The sequence below is a fragment of the Lontra canadensis genome, unplaced genomic scaffold, assembly GCF_010015895.1.
Source record: "Lontra canadensis isolate GAN:19392208 unplaced genomic scaffold, GSC_riverotter_1.0 scaffold56, whole genome shotgun sequence".
Lineage (NCBI taxonomy): Eukaryota > Metazoa > Chordata > Mammalia > Carnivora > Mustelidae > Lontra > Lontra canadensis.
The window spans coordinates 3,313,812-3,326,298 of NW_022631050.1; the positions used below are offsets into that span (position 1 = coordinate 3,313,812).

Here is a 12,487-nt window from a genome sequence, read left to right on the forward strand (position 1 = left end):
CCAAGTTTACAGTTAGTCTTAGGGCTTGGGAAATTTGCATATGTTTAAAGAAGAGGTAAACATTCTTGATTGTTGTTACATGGGAAATGGCTATTTTCCAAGACTTTAAACCCATTTGTTAAAAGTATCAGTGACATAGTTGAATGAGAAAATACTATGTATAGGTAGATAAATCACCTCAGTGTGTTCTAGATGTTAAACTTGCTTTCCTAATGTACATTTTCCATTTCTTTATGATAGGTTATAATTGTAATGAGATGAAATAGTGAATATAGAGGAATAATAATTATAAAACTGGCTGTTATGATTATTCAGTTTAATGGTTAACATTATTTAGAAATACTCTTTTCAGTTAATTTGGTGAAAACTAGTAAAAAAACTATTTCTGGTGTTCATATTTGGTTGTGACTTTGAAAAGCATAGTTAAACATTAGTAACTTGATTGAAAGGTTAATAACATGACTGTAATTCATTTAAGCAATAATACTTTGGTTGTGTGTTAGAATTTAGAGGCTGTTTTGTAGTAGGGTTTGACTTGGAGTTATTTGGCGGAAAGAACCCTGAAATAGAATTCTGGAATTTGATTTTTCATGTTCCATTCTCCACTCCATGAAATTGGACTTCTTCAGTCTGAGTACTGTTGTGCTTTTAGGTCTCTCACGGGTCCTCTTTGGTCTTTTTTTAAAGCTCTTCCTTGGATTTGTAGAAACTTAGAATGTTAAGACAATGAGGGCTGTTGCTTTAGAGTGTGATTTGTTCCTTGGGAATAGTTTGGAAATTTAAAGTCTGAATAAAGGTAATTTCTTTGAGGTGCTCCTACTCCAGTGATGGAGTCATAAATACAGTGATCAACATCAGGGACACAGTATACTATGGCACAGTTTTAATGCGTCATTAAAGTGATTTTTTATTGTGTAAGATAAACTGTTCATTTTGGAAAGAATGTGATTTGACCCACTGCACTCAAGTGGAGCCAAATTCATAGTGTTTGATTCAAGCTCATGAACTTGGATTTAGTTGGCTTTATGAGAATGACTTTGTCTTTCAGGGGTAAAGTTTTTAATGAAGCTTACAGAGGTAGATGTAAGTATAAAATGAAATCCAGAATTTTAATGTTCAATGAGAGATAAAGCTTCAAGGCAATCCAGAATGATTTATTCTCTTTATTTGGTGGTAAGCTCACATAGGAAGTCACATTCCTAGAAAATTTTATTTTGGTGAAAGTAGAATTAGAGCAAAGGGGTTTAGGTAGTTTAAAGACCCATTCTTCCTCCCCCGCCCCCACCGAAACTTTTTTTTTTTTTTTAAAGGTTTTATTTATTTGACAGAGACAGAGATCACAAGTAGTCAGAGAAGCAGGCAGAGAGAGAGGGGGAAACAGGCTCCCTGCTGAGCAGAGAGCCCGATGTGGGGCTCGATCCCAGGACCCTGAGATCATGACCTGAGCTGAAGGCAGAGGCTTTAACCCACTGAGCCACCCAGGTGCCCCCCAACCGAAACTTTTAAGACACCCATTCACTAGGTATCAACAGATACTCCAATCTGTTTAGCTGAACTTGCCTTTCTGAGATAGTACTTGGAATGGGCATTTTCCCTCTTGTTATTAGGGGTTTCTTTTAATCTGCGGCATACTGAGGGAGAATGGTCATCAGCACTTACCATTTGGTCCCGGTGGGCCGTTTCTAAAAAAATTTAAGTCTGTTTACATATAATTTCACTGAAGTTAAGAATAAAAGAATGCTGAAGGTCAACATTAAGTATCTTAATGAGCATTTAAACATAGCAAATACAGGGGTGCCTCAGTGGCGTAGTCAGTTAAGCATCTGACTCTTGGTTTTTGCTTAGGTTGTGGTCTCAGAGTGGTGAGGTAGAGCCCTGTGTTGGGCTCCTTGCTCAGAGCAAAGTTTGCTTGAGTTTCTCCTTCTCCCTCTAATGCCTCCCCCACCCTGAATAAATAAATCTTAAAAAAAAAAAAAACATAGCAAATACAACTTTTTATGCCATATTTTCCTGGTTTTGATTATATATATATAAATGAGTACAAGTCTCTAAATACTACTTACTGCTCATCAGCTGTCATGCATAAACGCAGATTAAATTCTCACAAATACTGATAATTAAATTTAAAACACATCTAGTAAGTTCTAGTTTATCATTTCATTCTGGTTCATCTTACACTTGGGTTATCAGAAATGCGGTACTTTAAGAATATTTTGGAACTCTTAGTGGCTTCTAATTTTATTGAACAGAGCATAGTTATCTTTGTGCTATAATTATATCATCTTCATATTTAACCAGTTGCACTGACTAACCCATTGCATTTTTTGCATGTCTTCATCATTTGTTTCTTTCTAGTCATCTTTGTATACACAGCTGCCTTTGGCATTTGCCCACTTGTGAGCTTGTATGGGGGTACATTTTGGTGTACAGTCATAAAAGATGAAAGAATATGATCACATGTCCTTTTAGAAAAACAGAATGGTCCCGAGTCTCGTTGCATGATTTTGTATGATGAAGTCACAGTTTGAATAATTAACTGGGTGAGGATATTAAATTTCCTTTTTCTTCTTAGAAGTATATTGTTTGGGACTATTCATCATCTAAAGGCTTCATGGGGAGATTCTGCTTGTAATTTCACATTCATCATCAGAATCTAGAGTGCTGTTGTCTGTCTCTGCATCAATCCAGATTCCTCTAATAATTGTGAAAGCCCTTCCTCTAAATTTTGTCTTTGCAGTTATGGGTGGAAAATTAAAAATTCTGAATTCGTAACTGTTCAGTGAAAACCAAAAGCAGACTGCAAGAATGGTGTCTCCAGTCTTTATACTTTCTTGAAAGACTATGCAGTAAAGAAACCAGGATGATGTAATAGTAACGCTTGCTATATTTCACTGTTGTGTTCTTCTTCCAGGTGATACCATCATTCTTCTCTGTCTCTCTCTCTCTCTTTTTTCTTTTTTTAAGCCTTTTTTAAAGCACAGTTGGGAATAATTGATGAGTGATGATGAAATAGTGAAGTGTTTCAAGATATAGAAAAACTAAGATCATTAGATTTCCCTCTAGATTTATAAGAGGTTCCATGGATACATAAAATAATTGCAAGATAGAATGAATTTTGTTTTATTCTAAAGAAAAGTAAAATTTATTGTTTTTTGGAGACCAAAAAGATAAAAGTTAACAAAATAGATTTGCTCATAAAGAATTGCAAAGCTAAAATTGAGTCCACTGGAGCCTAATTGGTATGTAGGTCTTTTTTTCTGATCATAGTGCACAGTGAAGTTGATGTGAGATTTTGGCTTATTCAGTTACATTTCCAGTATTCTCCTACTTCCAAGATTACTTTCCGATCACCTCACTGAGCCTTTGGGCTTTCCCCCAAAACTATTTGCTTATTATCAGGTTGTTTGCATTTAACCCAAAGATAGGTGTTAACATATATTGATAGATTTCTCTGTACTCTGTGGACACATTATTAATATAATAAAGATTTTAACGTGGTTCTTCTTGGTTGTCTCTTCCCACACACCTTCCCCCCTGTTTTCCACATAATGAAAATATATCAAGATGCTGTACCATAAGAAATAACTCTAATCCCTAAGGGAAACTTCTCTAATGTTAACGTTATGTTACAAAATACCTGATAATTACAAATTCAGAGGATATAAGATAATTTTTTTTTTACAGAAGAGGTTTGTAAGATTCTTATGAACTGTGCTACATGTACTAAATGTGTATAATTTAAATTTTTATTGGTCAGCTGAACAATTTTAGTGCATTTGATTTAGGCTCTTCAGGAAGGAATCTAAATTCTAAATATCATATCCTTGAAGGTTTTAAAATTGGGTTTCTTTAAGAAAACCGTTCTTGATTTCAGCATCTTAGAAATACTGTTGTGAGATTTAAAATGTCTTTAGTAATTTCTAGCTTAACCTTGTGTCTGATACTGGAATCATCAGAGTGCAGTGCTTAAGAGTGAACAGGATTGACAGAAACTGTGAAAGAACTCTGTTTTACACTATGTTAAACTGCCTTGTGAAGAGCATTCTTTAAAATAATATTTATGTTTGGAAAATCTCCTGAATTTGGAATTAGATTTCCAAAGAGCCAAATTGCCTCAAAAGGGTTCAGTTTGTTTTTCAGTAGTAAAGTTTAAACAGACATGACTCTTTCATTAAGTTATGGTTAACTAATTTTAGTGCAGTGACATTTTTGATTCTAGAATTTAATGGGATTTGGCATTTATCGTAAGTCATTGTAATGTTGAAATCTTCCAGGATAAATGGATAAGGGCCTTTTTTTCTTCTTCTCAGGTATATTCAAGAGCAAATGACCAAGAACCCTGTGGATGGTGGTTGGCTAAAGTTCGAATGATGAAAGGAGAAGTAAGTGATCTTTACACTTGCTTTGTGACTAGTTTCCAAAGAAATACCTCAACTCCTGGTTTCTGTAAATGTTACTTCAGTTCTTAGTTTTGTTTCTGAACTCCTAATTTGGAAATAGTTGATCATATATTTTAAAAATTCATTAGACCATTTATTTTTATTTGTTTTCTGAGTTTGCAAACCTCAAAGCTGCTCTTCAGGAATACGCTTCAAGCATGTGAGGACCACCAAGGTTCATGCTTGTAAGAGCCTATAATCTAGTTTAGGCAAATCAGATTGATGTAACTAATCTGTGTTTAGTATTTGTGCCACAAGGGGGAGGGTCTGCTGGTAAGCTGAGCAAGGCAATTAGAACTTCATTTAAAGCTCCTTATTTTTGTTCAGATGGGATTTTTAAAGTATTTTGATGTCTTTTAGTTTTATGTCATTGAATATGCTGCTTGTGATGCCACTTACAATGAAATAGTCACATTTGAACGACTTCGGCCTGTCAATCAAAATAAAACTGTCAAAAAAAATACCTTCTTTAAATGCACAGTGGATGTTCCTGAGGATTTGAGAGAGGCGTGAGTAATTTTGTTTACTGTTGAATTGCTTTGTGAATTAAGAAGATTTTTTAGTGCTACAAAAATCTTTTTCCCAAACACCCAAAAACTTCGGATAGAAAATCTTTTTAGTAAACAAAGTTTTAATGAGTAGTGTCAAAATGAAATACTTAGTTTGCATTATAATTGCCTTCTGGTTTAATCTGTCATTTAGGTCTTAAATATGAATCAATTTCTCCCTAGGTGTGCTAATGAAAATGCACATAAAGATTTTAAGAAAGCAGTAGGAGCATGCAGAATTTTTTACCATCCAGAAACCACACAGCTAATGATATTGGTAAGATAACTACATGTTTTAAGGTAGCCAGTGGATGTTTCACAGGTTTTATAATTAAATATTTGAAAAGATAAAAATTAACTTGGTGTGCAGTAAGTTTGTTAATACATATGGAAGAAAAATTTTTCACAGCTATAAAATGTTAATTTCTATCTTCTGTGGAAGAAAAAATCTTAATAAGGCATTCTGAACAACATGATATTATGAATTTGTGGGATCCTGGATCCTCCCCTGCCCTCCTAACCCCAATCATAATTTGAATAGCAGAACTAAATAATGGAATTCAGAAAGGGGATTGGGGAGTAGGATTACCTTTGGGAGGGGGAAATGGTGGGGAGAGAAGTGTAGTAGATGAGGAAAAGGAAGGTTTTATGTGGAAGGTTCTTGTTTGTATTGTCTTGAAAAATAAGATGATTTTGAGTGATTAACTTGCTTGTTTATAGTCTGCCAGCGAAGCAACTGTGAAGAGAGTAAATATTTTAAGTGACATGCATTTGCGAAGTATTCGTACGAAGTTGATGCTTATGTCCAGAAATGAAGAGGCCACTAAGCATTTAGAAGTAAGTGGGTTTATCAGAGTTTTTTTGTGTGTCCTATTTAGTTTCATAAGTATATTAATCAAGTTCCTTGGCTTAAACTGCTTGACTATTAAAAGTTACCTTGGGACCTGTTTTATGTCTGATTCCAGGCGTCATTGTGCCCTTAGAGCAATTTTTTTTTTTCTGTTACTTTCCCCAAATAGCTTTTGTTTGCTAAATACTTACTGAGTTTTTTGTTAGGACATAGATAACGGGTGCCAAAGAACTTAGAAACTCATTAGGGATATCCAGTAGAACTATATTACTAGTTTTTCTTTACTCTGTCCTTAACTTTTTCTTTAATTACCCTGTCAGCTATTACTCAAAGCACACTTCCATTAGTTAACTAGTGCACTATAATAACTGTCATGTAAGAGGAGAGGAAGACACATAGCGTGTAGGTTCTAAAAAAGAGCCTATTACTGCTTTTTATCCCATCCTAAGGTACTCCTGTTGTCTCCTATTCTTCATTGCCACACTATTGGAGAACTTCTTATATCAGTAATTCCAGAAAATTGTTTTAGAATTAACTATTTTCTGTAATCATGATTAAATAGACTTACCAAACTATTCTTTCCCCTTCTATTATATAATCCCAAAGGAGTATTCTTTAATCTTTTCCTAGTTCTTTTTGTTTTTTTTAACATTATGGTAAATTACAACATAATATTTACCACCTTACCATTTTAAAGTGTAGAGTTCAGTTGTGTTGTCTGTTCATGTTGTTAATCAACCAATTTCGAGAACTTTTCGTTTTGCAAAACTGAAACTATATCCACTAGACAGCAACTTCCCATATCCACCCCCCCAACCCCCTCAGGCAACCACCATTCTACTTTTTGTTTCTATAAATTTGACTACTCTAGAAATGTCATGTGGGTGGAATCATAGAGTATTCATTTTTTTTTTTTTTGTTACCAGCTTACTTCACTAAGCACAGTGTCCTCAATCCACATTGTAGCATGTGTCAAAATTTCCTTTTGAAGGCTAAATAATTTTGTATGCATATATCTCATTTTGTTTATCTGTTTAGTACACATTTGGTTTGCTTTTACTTCTTGATGATTATTACTACTACAAACATGGGTATATGAAAAACCATTTGTTTTTGATCTTTTGTAATAGAAATTTTAATATACCTCTTTTACTAGTGCACAAAACAACTTGCAGCAGCTTTTCATGAGGAATTTGTTGTGAGAGAAGATTTGATGGGCCTGGCAATAGGAACACATGGTAGTAACATACAGCAAGCTAGGAAGGTTCCTGGAGTTACAGCTATTGAGCTAGATGAAGATACTGGAACATTTAGAATCTATGGAGAGGTAAGCTAATGTCTGTCCCCCATGTCGGTAACTTTATTTAAAGAATTTTTTTGTTAGTAACTTTATTATAACTTGCTTGATTATATATTATTTGGAATTTCAGTTTCCCAGTAAAATAGTTTTAAAAATCAGTCGGCCCCAGTAACCATTACGTGTATGCAGGTAGATTGAAGAACTGTTGTATTATATGGGTCAATAAAATATTTATAGAGTATTTAATACATACTGTTCTTGGAAGTTTAAGCAACTGCGTCTGATTTTAACTCAGTTATATGTGCATTACAAATAATTTGCTTTTTTTGAGTGCTTACTGTGCCAGACACTGGCAACTATGAATAGCATATAATAGAAGAGCTTTTGAAGAACTTGAGTTTGGATAATATTTTGTCACTGGTTAATTATGACATTTGTTTGAATTGGAAAATAACAAATCTGAGAAATAATTCAGACTTTCCTTAAGACCATGCTTCACATTAGAAAAAGTGGATGAGGTTTTTAGGGTGATGATTTCAAATCTTAACTTTTTTTTTTTTTTTTTTTTAAGATATTTATTAGAGGGGTGCTTGGGTGGCTCACTTGTTGGGCATTTGCCTTTGGCTCGGGTCGTGGTCTCAGGGTCCTGGGATCAAGGCCTACGTTGGGCTCTCTGCTCCGCGGTGAGTCTGCTACCTCACTTTCCCCTCTGCTCTCCTCCTTTCTCTATTAAATAAATTTTTAAAAATCTTAAAAAAAAAAGAAAAGATATTTATGAGAGTGTGTGCATCTGAGTTAAAGAGCACAAGTGAAGGGGGAGGGGCAGACAGACAAGCCAACTCCTTACTGAGCAGAGAGCCCAGTCCATCCTAGCAACTTGGGATCATGACCTGAGCCTAAGGTAGACACTTAACCAATTGAGTCTCTGAGGCGCCCCTCACATCTTGACTTTTCATGCATAGTTCTTCTCATGAAAAGTTGGGTCATAAAGTGAATTAGTAGAGGCCTGATTTTTTAATTTTATTTCTGAAACCTTTGGAGCCACACTACCTGATTGGAATGGTCTCTACCAAGTGAGTGAACTTGGAGAAAGTTACTTAACTTCTCTGCATAATTTTCCTAATTTTAAAATGAAAATAGTTGTGCTTACATTGCAGTTTGTGAGAATTAAAAATGCTTAAAAATTTTTTGTGTTATATGACATGATGGGTGCATGATATACTTCATCTATGGGCTATTAAAGAACACACAGTAAAAGTGGAAGGTAACTTCCTGAGAACTATAGATTCCCTGTAGAGAGGCTCCCTTCTCTCCAGTCTTCCAGTCTTTTAAAATTATACCAGTTAGAAGTAAGGAATTTTAATCTTATCAGTAGGTACTTTTAAAAAGTATCTCCACAAAAACAGCTTTTAAAATAATTTATGTTGAGAATGAAAAAAAAGTGTGACAGTGTAGACAATATGATTAATTTGTATTTAACATTCACCTAGAGAAACTTAACATGGGAGTATGGACGGAATATATTTAGGATTGGGTTAAAATTTGGCTAACATAAGTAAGGTAAATTCTGTTTTCTCAACTTAGGGTTTTTTCCCCCTTCCCTTAGAGATATTCTAATAGTGTGTTTTTTTTTCCTAGCCTCTTAATAATTTTTTTTTCTTTATAAAGTACTTCATGAATTATTTGACCTGAAGTGTCACTTTAGTGGGCTGAACAGAATCTTGTACTAGAACATAATAATTCAGAATTTCTCATTTCTTTTGTGTGTGTATGTGTGTTTTTTTTTTTTTTTTTTTTTGGATTGGGGTTTTCTTCAGGGTTATATTTTATGTTTATTTTCTCCTGCAGAGTGCTGATGCTGTAAAAAAGGCTAGAGGTTTCTTGGAATTTGTTGAGGATTTTATTCAGGTTCCTAGGAATCTTGTTGGTAGGTATTTCTACTAAATGTTAAATAAGTTAAATGTTATTACTAATACAGCAATCTAATTGAAATTTAATCTTGTCTGATACTGTATTTTATTTATAGTTACATGGAGCATTTGATAGCCTTACTTGTTTTCTGTTTTTAGTAAAGTAGTATGTGACTTGTGTCTCATTATTATCATATGATAAAGTAAAGATACTTCCTTCTGTACAGGGTGACTCGCTTATAAGACCCATGATTTTTGTAACAGTTCGTCATTACGTTTTTTAAAAGACATTTCACCCCTTGGGCTTGCTCTTCTTATTCATTTAATGTGTTTTTATCACTCATATGTCCATCAGAATTGTCATAGTATTTTTTGAGAAGGTGTTTGTGATATTTTTTTTCTTTTGTTTAGTGCAGAAGAAAAAGTAAGAGTGGAGTAACAATAGGGTAATAAACTTCTACACAGTAGGCCCTGAATAAATAATAATTGGTTGTTGCAAAGGCATAGAATAAGGTAAGAAGTCATGGGTAGGAGAGAAGAATGGTGGTGATGATAGGAGGGGAGGTTTCACTTCTAAGTTTCTGACACCATTAATGGATATTATTTACCCATGGGCTGTAAGTTAAATGACAGTATTTGAGTGTGAAGCTGTAGTTAAAGGAGCATTACAGCTTGGGATGAGTTGTTTAATAGCTTTGTTATTAATATTCTCTACATCGGTGTTATCTGTCCTTTTAAATGCTGTTTGAAACAAATGGAAAAATTTTGGTCATATATTAAGTAAATACTCAGTGATTATCCTAAACCTTTACTAAAAAAGTAAGCATTAACATAAAGCAAAGACATTTACTAGGAGGGGCTTGAGTTTTTGTCCACTGCTGTGTCTCATGAGTTTCTTGACCTCAATGAAACAGGGCCTTTTGGACTCCATTTATATATAATTTGGCCTGTTTTGCCTTTTGGAAATGATTTTTTGCTATATGTGTTCTATTGGTCTAACCCTGTTTAAAAAAAAAATTACAGAAAACCCCCCAGAACTTCCACTTTAGAAAGATGTTTGTTGGGCCCAGTTAACAACTTCGTATACTCTGGGACAAGAACTTGGACAGTTTCTTGGTATTCAGCTGTTCACCTCTTACTTTTCCCAAGCATTTGTATAGGTGTGACATACTGCCAGATAAGTAAGCTCCGTATTGTTGGTTCTTGTTCACTGTAGATTGAACTGCTGGGGAGATGAGATGTTACAATTGAGTGTAAGCTTGAAGTATTTCTGTATAATTCTAGCAAGTGATTATAGATACAAAATATTATCAAATGTTTATCATTGTCAAATGAAATCACTTTTGGCAAGCTGCTTTTGAAAACGAATCCCCTATTTTCTTTAAGTCACAATTATTGACACCTATTGGTACTAACATTGTGGTTTCTGCTTTACAGAGCATAATTTAACTTAGGTTTTTTCACCTGTAAAACTGTTTTGGAGATGAGGGTGTGAAAGGAAATTAGGGTTCTTTCCAGTGCAGCAGTTCTATAGAAGATAGCCTTGGTCTTAAAGAGTTTTTGGTAGTGCTAATTTTGAGTAAAAATTCCTGATATTTCAGATATAAGGAAATTGGTTATTTTTGTAGTTCTCTGGTTTTTCTCTTTATTCATTTATCTGTGCAAAGATGTGAGTACTTGTCATATCTCTTTTTTCCTCTACTCTGTCTTGGTTTGCTTTGGTGAGTTGGGTTATTTGGGACTCTTCAGAAAATAGATATTAGCAGCAACTAGTATATGTTGGTGAAAAACTCAAAGGTAGCATAACGATTTCTTGGTTGTTGTATATAATAATACTACATTTCCCTCCAAAATGTTTTATGGGTGAAGCAGTCTTTTGAAAAATAGTACATTTTTAGTCCAAGTGAAAAAGAAAAAGTGGACTGAGGAGTAAAAAGGGAATGAGGACTACTTGGTGGGTAAGTTCAAGAGAATTCTCTTACACATTCAGGTTCTACGAGTTCTAGACCCTGACCATTCCCACCCCTCCTAAGTCAGATGAAAAATATTATGTGAACATTAATTTAAAAATGAATTGAAACTTTTCACCTCCTGGAAGCCTTCCTTAATCACTTCTTTACTCTGTCCCTTCAGCATTTATGCTCAGTGCTCAATTTATACTACAGGTGTGCTTCAGTTTGTCAATATGCTTTGGAATTTAATGGAAATGATCAGTTAAAATATTGACGGTCTCTGGTGGGACTAAATAAAACTTGCAGGTAGGTCCCTGCCACAGACCCCAGAAGGGTGATGGATGTGCACTCACCACTGGTATAGTTCATAGAAGGAAGGGGCAAAGTTTCTGGGGGAGGGATTATGATACATCAGTCTGATTATTGTTTTTTCGAAAAGACATTTGCTTATTTTTAGCAGGGTCAAGGATGGAGTTGCTGCTTGAGCTTCACTGTCTTAACAATGAAGGTTGCTTTTATATACTGCTGCTAGGGCTGCTCAGAGAAGACCTACATCATGTGAATTCCCTGTCCTACTCTATTTTTTCTTTGAACCTCTTCAATTGCTGCTGCTTTTAAACTTAGGGTTATTAATGGGGAAGGAGTTTTGAGAATAGGGATAGAAAATCCTGTAATGGTGTCTTTGCTGTATTGACCCATTTGCTCTTACTATTGTTGTTCCCTTATTCTTTAATGGAAACTATGTTCTCAAGCATTTGATAGGAATAACTTCCATTTTAACCTCTTTCAACCAAAATTAATTTATTCTGGACATAGACTGCTGATTTAGTTAAAGAAGAATGAGGGACTTGGACTTAGTAACTTTTATAAGGGATGCATCTGTTTCATACAGGGAAGGTTACCTGAATATTTACTTCTGTTACCAGGTAACACTGTCTAGTACTGCTTTGCTATTTTACAAGTTTGCTACCTTTGTAAGAGTTAAGTTCCTAAGGGGAAGAGAATTTTATACCCTCCTTTTAGTTTCTCTTTTAGTTATAGGATACTTAATAACTGCTATTTGACACACTTAAATGTTAAGTGTGGAGAAGGTAAATAATTTGGATTTTATGTCAGTATATCATATTTCATATTTAGGAAGACTGCATACCATATACATACTATATGTATTTATAGCTGTGAAGTACTTAAAAACTGTGAAGAATGTTAAATGCAGACATTTTATTTTGTTGAGGAGTATTCATTTTAAAAGTATCTTTAAGTTACAGATGTGTTGTGGATGAATAGCAACTTGAATATGAAAGCAAGATTGAATTTGTTAACTTAAAAATACATAAACAAGTTGGTATGATTAATGCCAAAATAAGTGTTTCATTTGCCTTTATTTATATGTCCAAGTTTTGGAATGGGTTGCACTGATATTTTAAAAATACAGAAATGACATAGAGCACATTAAAAAAATGTTTTAGACTTGGAAAATGACTTAAG

The 12,487-nt window shown here is 34.3% G+C and overlaps 1 protein-coding gene across 5 annotated transcripts in view; it reads left to right on the plus strand.

Annotated features, from left to right (window-relative positions):
* The window catches only part of FXR1 (FMR1 autosomal homolog 1), a 58,509-nt gene that overhangs the window by 26,337 nt on the left and 19,685 nt on the right, over window positions 1-12,487 (plus strand). For all 5 annotated transcript variants that reach the window (XM_032875422.1, XM_032875424.1, XM_032875425.1 and 2 more), the window contains exons 4-9: window positions 4,311-4,382; window positions 4,800-4,948; window positions 5,171-5,264; window positions 5,708-5,824; window positions 6,994-7,164; window positions 8,986-9,064. In XM_032875422.1, the coding sequence (XP_032731313.1) occupies window positions 4,311-4,382; window positions 4,800-4,948; window positions 5,171-5,264; window positions 5,708-5,824; window positions 6,994-7,164; window positions 8,986-9,064 (682 nt within the window). The remainder of the gene's footprint in view (window positions 1-4,310; window positions 4,383-4,799; window positions 4,949-5,170; window positions 5,265-5,707; window positions 5,825-6,993; window positions 7,165-8,985; window positions 9,065-12,487) is intronic.